We start from the raw sequence: 21,902 nt of genomic DNA on the forward strand, positions 1-21,902 counted from the left end.
AATATGTGGGACGTACTATTCGTACATTTGCTGTAAGAGGTAATGAACATATAGCTAACATCAAAAAGGGTCTTACAAACCATAGTGTCCCTAAACATTTTTTGCACTGTCATAATCAAAACCCAAATGGAACTCAGTTCCAAGTTATTGATAAATGTATTCCTCATTGGAGGGGAGAATCTTTGAAGAGGGTTGTGTCAAGACTAGAGACCTTTTGGATACACCAATTAAAATGCTATTCGCCTTTTGGCCTTAATATTGATTGGGACATAAATGCCTTTATCAATCAGTCTTGATTGTGTTAACCCCTTTTTGTCTTTTGTCCCTTTTTACTGTTTATGTCGACCTGCCATTAGTTGTTTTAACTTCGATAAACCATCTACATTTTATTTATTGTTTTATACACTTATTATATTGAGGGTTTTTCTGATTCCTACTTGTTTCATCATATACCCAATGCCTTTATCTTATATTGTAATTCTTCACTTATAGCTTTCTGGTGATATTACTGCTATATTTGATGTTTATGGTGATCTATTTATGTGTTAGACTTATCATGGATTCTACTGTGTTGTGATACCGTATTATTTACATACTATCATGTATCATAAAATGTAATTTCTTCTTTCCCTTGTTCAGTAATGTTTGTGCCATGTCAGCCGCTATGTACAAATGTTATGAGGTTGTTTCCTCTATTACTGTCGGCTGGACCGCATTTGCGTTCCTTCTCTTTTTATTTGTTCCTTGTTTACTCACACGGGTCTCGTTATAGTGAGGCGTGGACCGCATTTGCGCCTCACGGCTCCCTTCCTCGTCACTTCCTGCCGTTAGCTAAGTGACGTTTTACGCCCACGTGACCTATTTCAGTGAGGCGTGGCCCGCGTCTGTGCCTCACAGCTTCCAACGCTCGCGTCTCTTCCGGCTATTTGCTGGAGCAACGTCACACGTCCACAGCACGGTCCCCAATTGGATGCCGCACAATAGCTCCTCCTGCGTCCGCGATTGGTCACAGGGAGCAACGTATTTCCATTGGGCCTGTTAGTTGAAGGAACGGGGTCATCTGACCCTGACGCCGTCCATAGTCGGTTCGGATTGGGTCATCTAGATAGAGGCTTGGTTATGGGCCATTTTGAGAGCCACCCGGATTGGTTGATTATGAATATTGACGCCATTTTCCGGCGACCCGGAAGTGGCGGCATCCATGGCATGAACAGCTGATATTATTTGTGTATTATGAGTTTATGTATATATACAGGCACGAGTGGCAGACAGTCATATACCCCTGTTGATGTCCTTTCGGACGAAACGCGTTGGGTTTGCTATGCCTGTCTTGCCACCATTTGATTTAAGCGATTTTTGAATCGTTTTATACCTGACTTTTATTTATGAGCCAGAGTGTACTTTTAATACTTTATTTTAAATAAAAGCTTTTGGATAAGCTGATTTATACTATGGGGAGCCTCCCTTTTTGATCTCTTTTCCCTTGAGGATTTTTACCTACTTCATGGAGTCCGATCTGTGGTGAGCAGTCCTTCATCTGCACCATCGAAGCCGAGAGCCAGTGAGACCAGAGAGTGTCGGTTGGTGAGTGCCTTAGTTCTCCTATCAACTCCGGTCATTGGAGACAAAGAGCTGTTTTCCCCGCTCCATTACAAGCTTGTCTGACTCCCAAGCCGCTGGCTGGGAGTCCATCACAGTTGGTAAGGGTACCTTTACCTATCCCTTTCACACATAAGCTGGAAACCCCATCCTGTGGATGCCATTCCTAGAATTAAGGGACTCCTATTGCCATTGTCGGTTGTTGTTGATTTCTCCAGCCTTCTTTTTACAGATGTACATCCATTTATTTCTGGACTTTTAGTCATATTAGCAACTTATGAGTTCATGTCCGATGTTTTAGCACTAGTCTATATATACTAGTTTCACTCTTTCACCATTTGGTTTGACTACACATTTGGGGGCAATATAGTTTAATGATGCTTTAGTAATTTGATACCAATTTTTTTCATTTTTATTTTACTACTCCTTCCCATTATTGGGATGTGTAGTAGTTGTAGGATTTCTTTATATCCTATTCACTTCTTTTCACTTTCTTCTTGCCAGTGTCAATTAGTTTACATACGTTTCACTTGTGTATTTCTATCCTATTATTATAGGGTATATATTTGCTGTCATTTCCACTCATGATTTAGTTTCATTAAGACACTTTATTGCGCATATTGTCTTTCAGAGGATATTCTGTCTGACTTTGCTCACTAACGTACATATATGATATATTTGTTTTTTAGCGCCACACTTATTCACACCGTATCTGTACCACAATTTTGTCTGATTGTTGTGTTGGCAGCTCCCCCTTTGCTTTTGTTGTTGCACTGTTACTTTTGATTTCGATTTTCTTGCTGTGATTTTTATTATTATTATTTTTTTTGCTATAATAAATATCCCAAAAGAAAAACAAAAACAAAAAAAAACGACAATTTAAAAAAAAAATATTTTTTTTTACTTTTTGCTATAATAAATATCCAAAAAAAAAAACTAAAAAAAAAAAAAAGAATTTCTTCCTCAGTTTAGGTCGATATGTATTCTTCTACATATTTTTGGCAAAAAAAAAAATCTCAATAAGTGCATATTGATTGGTTTGACCAAAAGTTATCGCATCTACAAAATAGAGGATAGATTTATGGTATTTTTATTATTATTATCCCATCGCTCATCTCCATCTCTGAGTCCTATCACTCATCTCCATCTCTGAGTCCTATCTCTCATCTCCATCTCTGAGTCCTATCCCTCATCTCCATCTCTGAGTCCTATCCCTCATCTCCATCTCTGAGTCCTATCCCTCATCTCCATTTCTGAGTCCTATCACTCATCTCCATCTCTGAGTGCCATCACTCATCTCCATCTCTGAGTCCTATCCCTCATCTCCATCTCTGAGTCCTATCCCTCATCTCCATCTCTGAGTCCTATCCCTCATCTCCATCTCTGAGTCCTATCCCTCATCTCCATCTCTGAGTCCTATCCCTCATCTCCATCTCTGAGTCCTATCCCTCATCTCCATCTCTGAGTCCTATCCCTCATCTCCATCTCTGAGTCCTATCCCTCATCTCCATCTCTGAGTCCTATCCCTCATCTCCATCTCTGAGTCCTATCACTCATCTCCATCTCTGAGTCCTATCACTCATCTCCATCTCTGAGTCCTATCACTCATCTCCATCTCTGAGTCCTATCCCTCATCTCCATCTCTGAGTCCTATCACTCATCTCCATCTCTGAGTCCTATCACTCATCTCCATCTCTGAGTCCCATCACTCATCTCCATCTCTGAGTCCCATCACTCATCTCCATCTCTGAGTCCCATCCCTCATCTCCATCTCTGAGTTCTATCACTCATCTCCATCTCTGAGTCCCATCACTCATCCCCATCTCTGAGTCCTATCACTCATCTCCATCTCTGAGTCCTATCACTCATCTCCATCTCTGAGTCCTATCACTCATCTCCATCTCTGAGTCCTATCACTCATCTCCATCTCTGAGTGCCATCACTCATTTTATCCCCATCTCTGAGTCTTATCGCTCATCTCCATCTCTGAGTCACATCGCTCAATTTAGAGATGGAGATGAGTGGTGGAATTTAGAGATGGAGATGAGTGGTGGAATTTAGAGATGGAGATGAGCGATGAGACTCATCTCCATCTCTGATGAGCGATAGGACTCAGAGATGGAGATGAGTCTCATCGCTCATCTCCATCTCTAAATTCCACCACTCATCTCCATCTCTAAATTCCACCACTCATCTCCTTCTCTGAGTCCCACCATTTATCTCCATCTCTGAGTCCCCCCACTCATCCCCATCTCTAAATGCCATCACTCATCTTATCCCCATATCTGAGTCCCAATGCTTATCTCCATCTCTGAGTCACATCACTCATCTCCATATCTGAGTCCCACCTCTTATCCCCATCTCTGAGTTACATAGTTACATAGTAGGTGAGGATGAAAAAGAGACAAGTCCATCAAGTCCAACCTATGTGTGATTATATGTCAGTATTACATTATATATCCCTGTATGTTGCGGTCATTCAGGTGATTATCTAATAGTTTCTTGAAGCTATCAATGCTCCCCGCTGAGACCACCGCCTGTGGAAGGGAATTCCACATCCTTGCCGCTCTTACAGTACAGAACCCTCTATGTAGTTTAAGGTTAAACCTCTTTTCTTCTAATTTTAATGAGTGGCCACGAGTCTTATTAAACTCTCTTCTGCGAAAAAGTTTTATCCCTATTGTGGGGTCACCAGTCCGGTATTTGTATATTGTGGGGTCACCAGTCCGGTATTTGTACATTGAAATCATATCCCCTCTCAAGCGTCTCTTCTCCAGAGAGAATAAGTTCAGTGCTCACAACCTTTCCTCATAACTAAGATCCTCCAGACCCTTTATTAGCTTTGTTGCCCTTCTTTGTACTCGCTCCATTTCCAGTACATCCCTCCTGAGGACTGGTGCCCAGAACTGGACAGTATACTCCAGGTGCGGCCGGACCAGAGTCTTGTAGAGTGGGAGAATTATCGTTTTATCTCTGGAGTTGATCCCCCTTTTAATGCCAATATTCTGTTTGCTTTGTTAGCAGCAGCTTGGCATTGCATGTCATTGCTGAGCCTATCATCTACTAGGACCCCCAGGTCTTTTTCCATCCTAGATCCCCCCAGAGGTTCTCCCCCCAGTCTATAGATTGCATTCATTTTTTTGCCACCCAAATGCTTTTTTTTACATTTTTCTACATTGAACCTCATTTGCCATGTAGTTGCCCCTCCCCTATTAACTTGTTCAGATCTTCTTGCAAGATTTCCACATCCCGCGGAGAAGTTATTGCCCTGCTTAGCTTAGTATCGTCTGCAAATACAGAGATTGAACTGTTTATCCCATCCTCCAGATGAACAAATTAAATAGGATTTGTCCCAGCACAGAGCCCTGGGGAACTCCACTACCCACCCCTGACCATTCTGAGTACTCCCCATTTATCACCACCCTCTGAACACGCCCTTGTAGCCAGTTTTCAATCCATGTACTCACCCTATGGTCCATGCCAACGGACCTTATTTTGTACAGTAAACATTTATGGGGAACTGTGTCAAATGCTTTTGTAAAATCCAGATACACCACGTCTACGGTCCTTCCTTTATCTAGATGGTAACTCACCTCCTCATAGAAGGTTAGTAGATTGGTTTGGCAAGAATGATTCTTCATGAATCCATGCTGATTACTGCTAATGATATTGTTCTTATTACTAAAATCTTGTATATAGTCCCTTATCATCCCCTCCAAGAGTTTACATACTATTGATGTTAGGCTAACTGGTCTGTAATTCCCAGGAATGTATTTTGGGCCCTTTTTAAATATTGGTGCTGCATTGGCTTTTCTCCAATCAGCTGGTACCATTCCAGTCAGTAGACTGTCAGTAAAAATTAGGAACAACGGTCTGGCAATCACTTGACTGAGTTCCCTAAGTACCCTCAGGTGCAAGCCATCTGGTCCCGGTGATTTATTAATGTTAAGTTTCTCAAGTCTAATTTTAATTCTGTCCTCTGTTAACCATGGAGGTGCTTCCTGTGTTGTGTCATGAGGATAAACACTGCAGTTTTGGTTACTGAAGCCCCCCGATTCACTCGTGAAGACTGAGGAGAAGAATAAATTCAATACCTCTGCCATCTCCCCATCCTTTGTAACCAGATGTCCTTCCTCATTCTTTATGGGGCCAATATGGTCTGTCCTCCCTTTTTTACTGTTTACATACTTAATTAATTTCTTGGGATTTGTTTTGCTCTCCTCCGCTATGTGTCTTTCATGTTCTATCTTAGCCGTTCTAATTGCACCCTTACATTTCTTATTACATTCTTTATAAAGTCTGAATTCTGAGGATGATCCCTCAACCTTGTATTTTTTGAAGGCCTTCTCCTTTGCTTTTATATGCATTTTTACATTGGAGTTAAGTCATCCAGGACTTTTGTTCGCTCTTTTAAATTTATTACCCAATGGGATACATTGGCTAATGCCCTTATTTAATATACTCTTAAAACAAACCCATCTCTCCTCCGTATTCTTTGTTCCTAATATTTTATCCCAATTTATGCCTTTTAGCAAGGTTTGTAGTTTAGGGAAGTTGGCTCTTTTGAAATTCAGTGTCTTTGTATTCCCTTCATGTCTCCTATTTGTGTGATTTATACTGAAACTAATTGACCTGTGATCACTGTTACCTAAATTGCCCCGTATTTCCACATCCGTGATCAGGTCTGAATTTTTGGGAATCAGTAGATCCAGTAATGTTTTATTTCTAGTTAGTGCGTCTACCATCTGACCCATAAAATTGTCCTGCGAGACATTAAGGAAATGGCGAGCCTTAGATGAATGCGCGGTTCCCTCCGCCCAGTCTGGATAATTATAATCCCCCATTATGATAACACTTCCCATCCTTGCTGCTAATCCAAATTGTGATAGGAGATCCGTCTCCACTTCCTCCCTCAGGTTAGGGGGCCTATAGCATACTCCCAGTATTATTTTCCCCTTAGCTTCATCCCTTTGGAGCTCTACCCATAAGGATTCCACCTCCTCTCTAGCTCCCTCAGTGATGTCATCTCTCACATTCGCTTGTACATTATTCTTGATATATAGGCATACCCCTCCCCCTTTTTTACCCTCTCTATCCTTGCGGTAAAGGGTATACCCTTGAATGCTTGCCAGCCAATCATGAGAGCTGTTGAACCAGGTCTCTGAAATTCCCACAAAATCCAAATCCTCCTCGTACAACAGTATCTCTAGTTCACCCATCTTGTCCGCCATGCTCCTGGCATTAGTGAACATGCCACATAGTTTAGACCGGTCGCATATTGTCCTCGTATTGGGTGTTTCGAGATTGCAACTAGGACTTGTTACTATACTTACCTTGTGTTTTTGTGCTTTGGTCAACCTACCACTAATGCCCCCAATACTACCCTCTGGAATATCTTCCGCGCTGACTATCTCTACCTCTGGACCCTCCCCCCCATCGCCTAGTTTAAAAACCCCTCTAACTTTTTGGCCATCTTCATTCCCAGCAGATCTGCACCCTCCTCATTTAGGTGCAGTCCGTCCCTTCTATAGTGCCGGTTATCGACTGAGAAGTCGGCCCAGTCCTCCAGGAATTGCATTGCATGTCATTGCTGAGCCTATCATCTACTAGGTCCCCCAGGTCCTTTTCCATCCTAGATTCCCCCAGAGGTTCTCCCCCTAACCCCACCCTTTCCCTTATATACAAATTTAAAGAGTTCATCAGTGCACAAGTGACTCCCAGAGTCTCTCAAGCAGCCGAACAGGCCAACAAAGCCCACATACTCAGCTCAAAAATGTATAAGGTTTTACAGCAATGTGACATCATAGTGATATGATCTTTCACTCCAGGAGACTCCATTATATCTTTTCTGCTCCTCCATGCAGAAGACTTTTAATGAGAAATGATAATTGAAGAGGAAAATTAATCAAAGTTTAGTAGTACTGTATGTGAAGGACTAGAACCATGTGCCGGGAGGAGTTTACTTATACTTGGTAATGGTTATCTGTACAGTACGGGCAATCACCTTGTACACCAGCCGTTCCTGATAACCCTCTGCACAGGAGATTATATGGACATCTGCGTGATTGATGAAGCTCAATATATATAGAACTGCACTCCGCTATCTGCACAGAGAAATAGAATAATAAATAACAACTCACAGGGTTTATCCCACCAAAACTAAGAACTGTACAGAGAACACTGAGCGGGTCACATTAGTCTCTATACCAGAGGAGCTTACACTCTAATGTCCCCTCCCCCACAGTCACACACTATTATTATTATACATTTATATAGCTCTGACACATACCGCAGTGCTGTACAGAGATCACTGAGCCGGTCACATTAGTCTTTATACCAGAAGAGCATACACTCAAATACCCCCTCCCTCACAGTCACACACTATTATTATTATACATTTGTTATGTTTCCTTTTTTCATTGTATACATACTGTTTATTACTTTTTATTATGTACATTTTTACTGTTTTGTTTATTTTATGTTTACATTTTTCTTGTTAGGATGTCCCTGTCTTGGTTATCTACATGCAAAGACCACAATGCAATCTGGTTAAAAAAATGTCAGCAGGTAAGGATGTTTCAGGGGATACCCAATAATGTTTTGTGGGGCCCCATTTGCTGGGAGACTCATCTGAATCCCCCTTATCCCTCGTTGGTCTTTTCCTGTGAGCCTTTCTCCAGGAACAAGAAGGGGGACAGTAGGCAGCAGCAAAACATGTAACTATGCCTTCCGAGTATGCGGATACCACGTGTGTGAGAACTTTTTCACAGCCTAGCCACGCCCGAGGGGCACAGAATCCAAGGAGCACCTTCAGGCTTTCAAGGAGCATGAATGTTGCATCTAATTTCCTGACTACCTATCACATTTTTGGAGGCCCTGGAGCACATTTTGGAAAGCAAACACTTCGAGGAAACTTTCTGAAAGGCATAATGAGTCTTTTCAAAAAATGTCATTTTTGCCACAAGTTTTTGGAAAATGCAGGAAAGAAAAAGAAATTATTTTTTTTACACAAATTTGTCAGCTAATATGACAGTTCTAACACACATCATAGGCATGCTTAGAAATACACCCCAAAGCACATTCTGCTGCTCCTCCCAAATATGGGGATACCACATGTGGGAGACTTTTTTACAGCCTAGTCACATACTGAGGCCCAAAATCCAAGGAGCACCTTTGGGCTTTCAAGGAGAATAAATTACACACCTAATTTCCTAGATACTTATCACATTTTTGGATGCCCTGGAGCACCAGGACAGTGGAAGCACTCACAAAATAACCACATTTTGGAGGGTAAACACCCCAAAGGATTTTCAAGTCTTTTGAAGATTTACAGTAATTTTTGTGAAGACTTAATTTTTTGGAAAATGCAGAAGGAAATTAGAATTAATTATTTTATACAAAGTTGGCAATTTAATAAGATATTTCCCCAAAACAACATGGGCATACTTAGAATTGCACCCCAAAACACATTTTGCTACTCCTTCTTAGTATGGCGATATCACATGTGTGAGACTTTTTCACTGTCTGGGCTGATTATTAGGGATGGGCGAACGGATCGGCCCAAGCATAAGTTCGGGTCGAACTTTGGTTGTTTGGACATTTGGCGAACAATGAACATTATGCGGTGTTCCCGGCAAATTCGAAAGCCGCGGAACCCCGTTAAAGTCTATGGGACACGAACATGAAAAACCAGAAGTGCTCATTTTCAAGGCTTATATGCAAGTTGTTGTGCTAAAAAGTGTTTGGGGACCTGGGTCCTGCCCCAGGGGACATGTATCAATGTGAAAAAAAGTTTTAAAAATGGCCATTTTTTTGGGAGCAGTGATTTTAATAATGCTTAAAGTGAAACAATAAAAATGAAATATTCCTTTAAATATCATGCCTAGGTGGTGTCTATAGTATGCCTGTAAAGTGGCGTAGTTTTCCCATGATTAAAACAATACCACAGCAAAATGACATTTCTAAAGGAAAAAATTGTCATTCAAAACTAATCACGGCTTTAATGAATTGTCGGGTCTTGGCAATATAGATGAAAATCATTAAAAAAAAATGACATGGGTCCCCCCCCTAGTCCATTTTGCAGGCCCTTTGGGTCTGGTATGAATATTAAGGAGAACCCCAAACCAAAAATTTACAAAGAATTGCATGGGGGTCCCCCCAAAATCGATACCAGGCCCTTCAGGTCTGGTATGGATATTAAAGGGAACCCCGTGCCAAATTTTAAAAAAATGGCGTAGGGGTCCCCCTCAAAATCCATACCAGACCCTTCAGGTCTGGTATGGATTTCAAGGGGAACCCTGCGCTAAAATTTAAAAGAAAATGGCATAGGGGTCCCCCCCACAATCCATACCAGACCCTTATCTGAGCACGCAACCTGGCAGGCCACAGGGAAAGAGGGGGGGACGAGAGAGCGCCCCCCTCCTGAACCGTATCAGGCCACATGCCCTCAACATGGGGAGGATGCTTTGGGGTCCCCCCAAAATATCTTGTCCCCATGTTGATGGGGACAAGGGCCTTATCCCCACAACCCTTGCCCGGTGGTTGTGGGGGTCTGCGGGTGGGGGGCTTATCGGAATCTGGAAGCCCACTTTAACAAGGGGATCCCCAGATCCCAGCCTCCCCTGCTATGTGAATTGGTAACGGGTACATTGTACCCCTACCATTTCACAAAAAAGTGTCAAAAATAGTAAAAAAGACAGGAGACACTATGGGACAAGTCCTTCATTAAAAAATAAAAAAATAAAAATGTCCCACGATGTCGATCCATCTCACACCGCCCGACGGACCAACAAAAAAAAAAAGCAAAAAAAAAAGCCACAACAGCTCCGCCTCCATGGGAGGCTCCCGCTGAGTGATGCCTCTTCTCGGTGACAGCTGTTATATAGCTGAGGGGGGGGCACTTGGTGACGTAAACGGGCAACCCCGCCATCCTCTGACCTCATGTGGCATCAGAGGGGGAGCGGCCCTTGTCCCCATCAGCTGTGAGTGGTTTGGGGTGATTAGGGATACTGTGAGTGGTTTTGGTGATCAGCAGGACAACGACCCTAAACATACAGCCAGAGCTACATTGAGTTGAGCCTCTTATAGAATTTGTAATTCAAAGGTTAACAAAGTACCATCATCCAAATTGATATATAGAAAAAAGGAATGAGCCAGAGCTACAATGGAATGGTTTAGATCAAAGCATATTCATGTGTTAGAATGACCCAGTCACAGTCCAGACCTAGATCCCATTGAGAATCTGTGGCAAGACTTGAAAAACGGAAAATTGTATACTCACCTTTCCGTAATTTTCCTTTCCTGTCGTATCTTCATGGCAGCATACACTTTGGGTTGTGACTCCGCCCCCACAACCTGATAGGACTACATAGCTATAAGTTGTAGAGATGGCCCCTGCCCAGTATTCTCCGTATATATATATCTCACCTTAGACGGGAGGGAGATTGTATGCTGCCATGAAGATACGACAGGAAAGGAAAATTACGGAAAGGTGAGTATACAATTTTCCGTTTTCCTGTCGCATCATGGCAGCATACACTTTGGGGAGTAACTCGCAAAGACTGGGTGGGAATTCAAACTAAGTTTATTAATCAAATAATAGAGGAATTGGCCTGGATAACGGATCTTCCGAAATCCACCGTGGATAAGCAGGCGGAATCCACCTTGTAATGAGACATGAAGGTGTTCCTGGAGGACCAGGTAGCCGCTCTGCAAATCGTCTCCGCCGAGACTCTACAATATGCCGCCCAGGAGGTTGCCACTGCCCTGGTGGAGTGCGCCCTTAAGCCCTTAGGTACTTGATGGTTACTCAGTGAGTAAGATCTCTTGATGGTCTTTACTAGCCATGAAGCGATGGTGCGTGAGGATGCCGCTTGACCTCTCCTGAAACCATGTGGGATGATTAGGAGGTTTTCCGACTTTCTGATGGATTTTGTTGCTGAGAGGTATTCTATAACGGTACCCTTAACATCTAGTGGATGAGGGTCTCCCTGATCCGTGCTGAGTGCTGGAAGATTAATCTCCTGGTTAAAATGGAAGGATGAGGACACCTTGGGGATGAATCGATCCGAAGGCCTTAGGACTAGCCTGTCTGGAAGAACAACCAAGTATGGTTCGCTAACCATTAGAGCTTGCATTTCTGACACTCGCTTCGCCGATGTTATGGCTATTAAAAATGAAACCTTCAGCGTTAGATCCCAGAGGGATATGCTCTGCATTGGAAAAAAGGGTTCCTTGGATAATGACTCTAGAACAATTGAGAGATCCCAGACCGGGAATGACGGTTTTCTGGGGGGCCTCAGCTTTAGACAGGCCCTCTGAAACTGAACCACCAGAGGCTCTTGCGCCCATTTAACTCCTGTCAAGGCGGACAGGGCCGATACCTGGACCTTCAGGGTGCTTGACCTAAGGCCTTTCTCTAGGCCTGATTGAAGGAACTCCAAGATATGAGACACCGACGGGGAGGACGAGTCCCAACCTTGCTGGTGGGAGAAGGAGACAAATTTTTCCCAAACTCTTCTGTACGTGATGTTGGTAGTAGGCTTTCTGGCCTGGAGTAAGGTATCCACCACCTTCTGGGAACAGCCCTGCTCTAGGTACCTAGCCCTTTCAGTCTCCAGGCCATCAAGTGTAGCTTCCCCGGGTTCGGGTGAAGAAGATGTCCCTGGGAGAGTAGGTCTGTCGTCAATGGGAGAGGCAGAGGCTCTGCCGTGTTCAGCTGCATGAGGGTAGTAAACCATGGCCTCCTCGGCCAGAAAGGGATCACTGCTACCACCAATGCTGTTGACTTCTTGAGCCTCAGGAGGAATCTCGCTATGAGAGGCGTCGGGGGGAAAATGTACCCCAGGTGAAAGTTCCAGGGGTGTTGGAGGCAGTCCGTCCCCTCTGCCGAAGGAAACGGTGTCCTTGATAGGAATCTCTGACACTTTGTGTTCTCCGGAGTTGCTGCTAGGTCTATCTCTGGAGGACCCCAGGTTCGGGATATGAGAGCATAGGCTTGTGGACTCAGAGACCATTCGTTGTTGGAGTGGAAATTTCTGCTTAGTGAGTCGGCTAAGGTGTTCTGGACTCCCGGGACATAAACCGCCCTTAGGTCCAGTAGATTCAGCTGCGCCCATTCCAGAACAGGACGGACCTCCTGTAACATGGACCTGCTTCTGGTGCCCCCCTGCCTGTTGATGTAGGCAACGGCCACCTTGTTGTCCATCCTCAGGAGGACGTGCTTCCTCCTCAAGTGAGAACTGAAGGCCAGGAGAGCCTGGAACGCTGCTCTCATCTCCAGAACGTTCGACACTGTATCCTGTGCCCTGAAAGGCCAACGACCCTGAGCCGCAAGGTCCTGATAGTGGGCTCCCCATCCCTGTAGACTGGCATCTGAGGTCACGGTTTCTTGATAGGGAGTGACTATATGCCTGCATCTTCTCAAGTTGTGAGGACGTACCCACCACATCAACGATTGCTTTACCTCCTGAGAGATGAGGATTGGTTGGGACATTGATGTGCCCCTCCACTGACGTAGGAAGGAGATCTGAAGAGGCCTCGAGTTCCACTGCGCCCATTGGACCATTGGAATGGTGGAAGCTAGGGAGCCCAGGATACTGAGACAGGTCCTGGCCGGGAGCATTGTAGTGGAGATTGCCCTTTTCACCTTTTGAAATAGAGGAGGGATTTTTTCCCCCGGAAGTTCCACCGTATTCTCCCTTGTGTCCAATTCGGCCCCCAGAAAGACCATTCTCTGTGTGGGATGGATGTTGCTCTTCTTCCAATTTATCAGCCACCCTAGGGACTGTAATGTGGAGACCAGGATTTCCCTGTGAAGGACAAGAGAGTCCTGGCTGTCTGAGAGAAGTAGGATGTCGTCCAGGTAATGGTGGACCCTCAGCCCGTTTTCTCTCAGGTGGGCTATTACAGGTAATAGGACTTTTGTAAACGTCCTGGGTGCGGTAGAGATCCCGAACGGAAGGCTTCGGAATTGGAAGTGCCGATGATTTAGGGTAAACCGGAGAAATTTTTGGAACTCGGAATGGATAGGGATATGCAAATACGCGTCCTGGAGGTCGATTGACAGCATCCAATCTCCCAAGTTTATTGCTTGGAGGATTGATTGAAGGCTTTCCATCTTGAATGTTTCTAACCGTATCGACCGGTTGAAGTTTTTTAGGTCCAAGACTGGACGAAGGTCCCCTGATTTCTTTTTCACTAAGAAAAGTGGGGAGTAGAAACCTTTGCCTCTTTGGGATGGCGGAACCTCCACTATTGCTTGTTTCTGGAGCAACTCTTGGATGTACTGGACTAGGGATAGTCTTTTCTCTTGAGAAGGAGGAAGTCTGGTTGAGCAGAATTGGTCTCTTGGAGGACGACCTCTGAATGCCCACCTGTGACCGAAATGAATGGTGGACACCGTCCATGGGTCTTTTATCATTCCCGCCCAGACCAACCTGAACTTTGTGAGTCTGGCCCCCACTACCGCTGGTTGGGCGGGCGAACCTTCAAAAGGACTTCTGGTCATTGGAGGCAGGGGTCTTGGGTTTCTGGAACTTAAGGAAGGACGTCTGGGGGTTCTTCCAGCTCCTTCTGTATTCCTTCCCGGGTCTATAGGATTTCGCATCCCTATATCTTTCCGGAAGGTTACGTTTAAAGGGAGGTGGCCTTTGTTGTTTCGGCCTTCTGTCCGATGGTATGAGACCCGACTTCCCGCCTGTTACTTTAGAGATTGCGGTATCCAGCTTTGCTCCAAAGAGGTTCACCCCATCATACGGAATCCTGCACCAGTTTGACTTCGAGGCGGGGTCAGCCGACCAAGGTTTAAGCCATAGCGCCCTTCTGGCCATTACAGAGGCTAACATAGACCTTGAGGTGGATCTGATAGTATCTACGGAAGCCTCCGCCACGAAATCTCCCGCAAGGCTAAGTTCTTGTAAGGCCTTAGTGATCTGTTCTTGATCTGCGCCCTCAGTGACGAGCCTCGCTGTAGCTGAGGACCAGTTGGAGATAGCTTTCCCAACCGCCGCTAATGCCACCGCTGGCCTGCAGGCGCCTCCTGCGAACAGGTAAGCTCTCTTAAGGTCTGTATCCACCTTCCTGTCAAGCACGTCTCTGAACGTTACTGCATCTTCAATGGGGAGCGTCACGTGCCTGGCTAGACGCATCAAAGATGCATCCACTACTGGAGGAGAAAGTAAAGGAGATACTTTGGGTTCCTTGAGAGGGTACAGTTTGGTAAGTCTGTTGGACAGACTGAACTTCTTTTCCGGATTCTGCCACTCCTCCTTAATGAGCTCCTCTAACTCGTCGATGAATGGGAAAGCCTCCGGAACCTTCTTGAGGTTTGGGAAATATTTCCTCTGTTTAGGCTGTGTCTCCTCAAGCTCCTCCCAGTTAATCGCTTCCTTAACCGATCTGATGAACGGTTCTATGAGCGCAAAATCAAAGCCAGCTGAAGCTTCCGGCTCCTCATCATCCGACGGTAGTTCTTGCTCTCTTGATGCACTGGGAATGGTGGGTGAGGTGCTATAGACCGTAAACTCCACATCAGGAGTCGAGACCTGGGGAGTAGAGACTCCAGTGGGTTCTATGGAATCCGGCTCTTTCTCCCTGGTGGCTTCATCTATGCACTTGCGGCAGGCTAGTTTGTCTGGGAGGGCCGTGGCCCCACATACCCAGCAAGCGTTCCCGGCTGGGCGGGAAGGGTGCGTAGAGGATTGGTGTCCTCGTGCAGGGGATCTCCTGCGGTAGGAACGGCTATGCCTTGAGTGGGATCGACTCCGTCTGCGACTCCCCTTGCGGCCTGAGCGGCTTCTTCCGCGTGAGCGGCTGCGTCTATGGCCGGAGCGGCTTCTCCTGTGCGAAGATTCTCTTCGTCCTGATTTAGATGATCTTGCGGACCTGACAGGGCTGACCAATTAGGTAGCATTAGTACGGTCCTGCTCTCTTTTTCAATCTTCTCTACTTACCGCTGGAATCCCCCCCCCTTACCTATTAGGCTGGTGGTGATCTGCTGGGGCAGCGGCCTCCATAGGAGAGGAAGGTGAATACCTGAGAAAGGTATAGTAAGGTAAGAACATGCAACCAGGTCCCACAAAACAGTGCATAAGTATTAGACACTTACCCAGAGAAAGAGGGAGCTTTAGGAATGCAGAAGTTCAAAATACAGCAGTCAGAAGTCTTCCAGGAAGCAAGGAGAGCTCAGAAATGACAAACAGGGCTTTTAAATTTGCCGCCATGGCCGCCGAGGTCACGACCCGCTCGCGCATGCGCAGTAGCGGCGCGAGGCGCCCGGCGCCATCTTGGAAACTGGCAAAATCGAAAGGACGCCCTGACGGCGCGCACCGCGCATGCGCGGAAGCGCCGAGACGCCCGGGAAGCCTGTAGGGAGGCACAGAGGGACCACAGAGCCCAGCAAAGAGGGAGAAAGACACAAAGTGAAAAAAGGAGGCATGGCGACCGCTGCACAACAACTAAGCCTGTTTAAGGCTTATACTCCCGAGATCACCAGAGCGGGGCTCCTTCCATCTAGCTCGTTTAGAGGCTGTACAGGTAAGGACTTCCACCCAGGAGAGGCTAGAACCTGGCTGGGGCGAATTCGGTAAGGGGGTGCTTCTGATATGTTCAGTCCTTCAGGTGAGGAAAAATAAGAGAATACTGGGCAGGGGCCATCTCTACAACTTATAGCTATGTAGTCCTATCAGGTTGTGGGGGCGGAGTCACAACCCAAAGTGTATGCTGCCATGATGCGACAGGAAATTGCTGTTCACAGACGCTCTCCATCCAATCTGACAGAGCTTGAGATATTCTGCAAAGAAGAATGGGCAAAAATGTCCCTCTCTAGATGTGCAAAGTTGGTAGAGACACCCCCAAAAAGACTTGTAGCTGTAATTGCAGAGAAAGGGGTTCTACAAAGTATTGACTGCGGGGGGGCGCCATACAAATGCCCCTCCCCCCACACTTTTCACATATTTATTTGTATGATTTATCATTTTCCTTCCACTTCACAATTATGTGCCACTTTGTGTGGGAAATGTGGGAAATCTCAAGGGGTATGAATACATATTTTAAGGCACTATATATGCATTTCCTCATGGTATCTGTAATACTTCTAGCCTTCTCCTATTACCCTGAACAATCTTGAGGTTTGTAAACTTTGTGAAGATCTCGATACACTCACTTTCTCGAATTCTGTCACACATAGTCACTATGCCCTGTTAGTAGGCACTGCTGTGTCACATCTTTCACAGAGCCTGCCTTCTGAGCAACAGAGGTGCTGAGAGTGGGAGTTTCAGGAGGTGGAGTCAGTACAGGAATCACTGCTTGCAGGCTGCATAGTACTATGGGATATGTAATCCTTAGAAATCAAAAGAAACAGTAGAGGAGAAGCTGCAAAGCATGCTGGGAATCTAGAAAGTTGTGGAAATGGGGTTCAATGGGGTTACATAGTTACATAGTAGGTGAGGTTGAAAAAAGACACAAGTCCATCAAGTCCAACCTATGTGTGATTATATGTCAGTATTACATTATATATCCCTGTATGTTGCGGTCGTTCAGGTGCTTATCTAATAGTTTTTTGAAACTATTGATGCTCCCCGCTGAGACCACCGCCTGTGGAAGGGAATTCCACATCCTTGCTGCTCTTACAGTAAAGAACCCTCTACATAGTTTAAGGTTAATACTCTTTTCTTCTAATTTTAGTGAGTGGCCACGTGTCTTGTTAAACTCCCTTCCACGAAAGAGTTTTCTCCCTATTGTGGTGTCACCAGTCCGGTATTTGTATATTGTGGGGTCACCAGTCCGGTATTTATACAATGAAATCATATCCCCTCTCGGGCGTCTCTTCTCCAGAGAGAATAAGTTCAGAGCTCACAACCTTTCCTCATATCTAAGATCCTCCAGACCCTTTATTAGCTTTGTTGCCCTTCTTTGTACTCGCTCCATTTCCAGTACGTCCCTCCTGAGGACTGGTGCCCAGAACTGGACAGCAAACTCCAGGTGTGGCCGGACCAGAGTCTTGTAGAGCGGGAGAATTATCGTTTTATCTCTGGAGTTGATCCCCTTTTTAATGCCAATATTCTGTTTGCTTTGTTAGCAGCAGCGTGGCATTGCATGTCATTGCTGAGCCTAACATCTACTAGGACCCCCAGGTCCTTTTCCATCCTAGATTCCCCAGAGGTTCTCCCCCCAGTGTATAGATTGCATTCAGATTTTTGCCACCCAAATGCATTATTTTAAATTTTTCTACATTAAACCTCATTTGCCATGTAGTTGGCCCCCCATTTATTTGTTCAGATCTTCTTGCAAAGTTTCCACATCCTGCTGAGAAGTTATTGCCCTGCTTAGCTTAGTATCGTCTGCAAATACAGAGATTGAACTGTTTATCCCATCCTCCAGATCATTTATGAACAAAATAAACAGGATTGGTCCCAGCACAGAACCCTGGGGAACCCCACTACCCACCCCTGACCATTCCGAATATTCCCCATTTATCACCACCCTCTGAACTCGCCCTTGTAGCCAGTTTTCAATCCATGTACTCACCCTATGGTCCATGCCAACGCACCTTATTTTGTACAGTAAACGTTTATGGGGAACTGTGTCAAATGCTTTTGCAAAATCCAGATACGCCACGTCTACGGGCCTTCCTTTATCTAGATGGCAACTCACCTCCTCATAGAAGGTTAATAGATTGGTTTGGCAAGAACGATTCTTCATGAATCCATGCCGATTACTGCTAATGATATCATTCTTATTACTAAAATCTTGTATATAGTCCCTTATCATCCCCTCCAAGAGTTTACATACTATTGATGTTAGGCTAACTGGTCTGTAATTCCCAGTGTTGTATTTTGTGCCTTTTTTTAATATTGGTGCTACATTGGCTTTGCCACTAGGTTCTGTATTTGTAAACTCCCCAAAGGGTTCAGAGAACGTTTAGCAAACTGAACTTTGCCAAGTTCACTCATCACTAAGGCCCCATTCACACTTGCAAAATAGGCTGTCACTAATTACATGCAAGAATCCCAGTGGAGGCTCCCAGCAATTACATGTAGGAGGCAGTCCCTATTGAAATCAATGGGAGGCTGAGAGCTCCCACAACTAATTGTGGCCGCTCACACATAATCACTTACAAATCACCTAAGAGTGATTGGCCCTGGATGCAGACCTCTGCTGGGGTTCCCACATGTAATCAGTGATGACACTGTCTGCACCAGTAGCAGCCAATCCATAGAGGGTGCACAGGTGCTGCCCCCCCCCCCCCGTCCATGCGTCCGGCCCCCTGATCTACATATCAGTGGCGCCGGACCATGGATTTCAATGCGGGGTAGGTGTATTTTTGAAGCACCTGATTAGAGCCAGATGCTCTAATAAGCTTCAAATAAGGGTGGCCTTGAAGTGCAGAGCATTGCACTCCGAGGCTACCCAGTTGTGTGACCATGGCAAATGAATTTTCGCTATTTTTACACTAAAGTTCCTCACCGCCAATCGGGAGGCAGGTCTGTGAGACCGGTTTCCAGATTGGCCAAAGCCTCAGGTGATCCTATTGGATGTCTAGTGCTTTGGCGGAAGAGGAGACACATGGCGGAGGAAGCTGCTGGCGGAGTCGACATTGAAGCCGCCGTGGAGAAGAGGAGAGAATAGCACAGCCCCGTGAGTAAGTGCCGGACCGCCCGGGGGGTGTTTTAGTGCTGTGCCACGCCGCCGGGGTAAAAGTGGATACAAATAGATGTCCTTTACTAGAAGTCTCACAAATGATGTCCATATGGTTGGATTCAGTCATAATAAGAACTGTATTTCTGGTTGTTTCATGATGATGATGAACTTCAGCAGTATCATTTATGTGAGCTGGCTTATAACAAACTCCTATGAGAACATTACAGTTATGGCTTCCACCATATGCAGTATATACACTATTTACCCATATGGATTCCATGTTGTCATTGTCTTCATCAACTTTTTTTTGTCCCATTACCTAAGTCCTCTGCCTTTTCTGCTTTTGAATTTCTATCCCACCCTCAACTATGAACCTAGATTAAACATGATAAAATGAAGGTTACATTTAACCGTGTATTACACAAATTGAATATGAATCTTCTTTGATCTACTAACCTTTTTTTTCTCCCATTAGTGTTGCCTGTACCTCCAATTCAGCCAAAGTCTCTGTTCATATGGTGCACTGCAAAACTCTTTTCTTCTAGCCAAATACAAGATTGAGCATGTAGAAGCCAACACACCCCCAATCCCCAAAAAGCAAACAAAATTTATTGGAAATGCAAAAGGCTCACTTCAGAAGTCATGTGTAGCGACCCCCCTGACTGGGGGAAAGGAAAACCTCCAACGAAGGGGGAGGCTGAACAATACCCCAGGGTGGATCTATGGGTTTGGTGATGAATTGCAACAACAAAGGGCATGCATGAGTCACTTTAGCCTTTCTCTAAGGTTTTATTGCTTTGGCCCATAGGGAGAAAGGGTTAAGGCTTCAGATACCTCCAGCAACATGAGTGCCCTACTCTGCAACTCTTCTCCTCCATCCCAGAGGGTACCTTGGATCCTCCAAGGACAGACACCATCCCCCTCCAGTAGGACTTTCTTCCCTAGTTCTCCACCTTGGATGCTATGCCCCCCTCCACCAGGCAGGACAACTGAAGGATATTGTGTTAGGCCCTGAAGTAATTGTTACAATAAATATTATTCAAGGGTGGTTACGGATTCCCTCTATCTATTGCACCTATTTATTAACTTGTCTACTCCCATCGTTAGCTAGTCTATTAAAACTCTGATCACATGTTACTGTCGATTTCACAATAATACAAGGTTAGCTATGGAACCAAGCACACTGCTTAATAAAACAAAGTCTTATTTATTTCCCAAGAGAATAAGAAAACGCTAACATGAAAGTACAAAAGAAAGATATTATAAAGCATATAACACCAAAACATATAATACAAGAACATCAAAGATACTTATCACAATGCTTTCCTCGAGATTTTGTTTCATCAGCTGGGCTCAGATGGCAAAAGAGCAAGCCATGCGCCTCAGGCACAAGCCAAGAGTGGAAAAGGGTAGAGAGAGGAAGCTCTCTGGCTCGTTCAGTCCTTCTATACTTCAATCATATACCATCCAGACCCAATCCCATTGCTATCCCATCTAGACTTTTGACAAATCACAGTACTTATGGGGCAGTCCTCCTCAATATATTATATTACTGTCCGTCCTGCTGTATTGTTCTCTAGGGGCAGCATTGTCCATGTCAATCTTCAATGCCTTTGATCTTCTGTAGCAGGACATTCATCAATCATCTTGTCAGTTATGGACCCTTTCAGTGTTGCTTGCATAGCCATATAAAAATAGCCGGTCCAGAGCCAAGCATTGTTCAGCCTTGATGGAGGCCTGATCTCTTCTTTCTGATATGCTACAAAGACATTCCAGACCGCCCCAAAGAAAGCAAAGGCTTGGTTGTATCAACCAGAAAGAAACTCCAGAAATATGATATTAAATCATGTTGCCTTCCAGCAGGCCCAAACAGGCTTCTGGCCTAGCCAATCCATGATGAAATAAAACTTACACGGTCACTTCCCAAATATTTATATCGCCCCCCAGCATGCACCACCGGCCATGTGCCTCCTAGTTTTTGGCCAGGAAGACATAAATATTCATAACCCAAAAATTGTTACAGCTCCCTTGCCTATTGCCACAAGTGCCAGTGAAACCCAGTGGCAGCAGCTATTAACAACAACAACCCTGAAGAGCCAAGAGAAAGACTATAAATTGTATACTACTATCCAGGAAAATGTGGCTAATCATGTTCACTTACAGCAGGAATACTACACTTGTCAATGCGTTTTATCCTAAATAGCCCTAGTCTTAGCTTAGCAGCCATATAGACTTAAACACTTAAGCCTAATTTCTAACATTAACTTTTAGGGTTCCTAATAAAGTTGATTTCAGATGATTTTGCTGTTTGTAGGCTTTTGTTTATTTTAACTCTTCTCTATTAGGATGTAGCCCATCTCTAGCATAGAAGCTGCAGCTTCTAGTTCTCCAACCCAACCCCTTTCTTCACCAACTTGTTGTCATCACTTATTCACCTCTTTATACTTCCTATCCTTTCAACAGTTCTTAAAATGTTTGGAGGTCTTAGATTTAAGTCTGGCTCCTAATTACTTCAGATTATGTTGAAGACCTTCCATCATCCCCAAACTTTCTCATTGGTATTGACGTGTATTATGAGGTTTGGATACTTCCCATTACCTCCTCGGTCAGAACTTCTGGAGTACTTACTTTTTCCTGGTCAGTAACTCATCTGAAGCCATGAG

General features: G+C 44.8%; 1 protein-coding gene across 3 annotated transcripts in view; it reads left to right on the plus strand.

Moving 5' to 3' along the window:
• Positions 1-21,902, plus strand: part of LOC141129842 (chymotrypsinogen A-like) — a 68,666-nt gene that overhangs the window by 35,727 nt on the left and 11,037 nt on the right. For all 3 annotated transcript variants that reach the window (XM_073617904.1, XM_073617907.1, XM_073617913.1), the window contains exon 2: positions 8,100-8,166. In XM_073617904.1, the coding sequence (XP_073474005.1) occupies positions 8,100-8,166 (67 nt within the window). The remainder of the gene's footprint in view (positions 1-8,099; positions 8,167-21,902) is intronic.

Source organism: Aquarana catesbeiana, linkage group LG01, assembly GCF_042186555.1.
Source record: "Aquarana catesbeiana isolate 2022-GZ linkage group LG01, ASM4218655v1, whole genome shotgun sequence".
Lineage (NCBI taxonomy): Eukaryota > Metazoa > Chordata > Amphibia > Anura > Ranidae > Aquarana > Aquarana catesbeiana.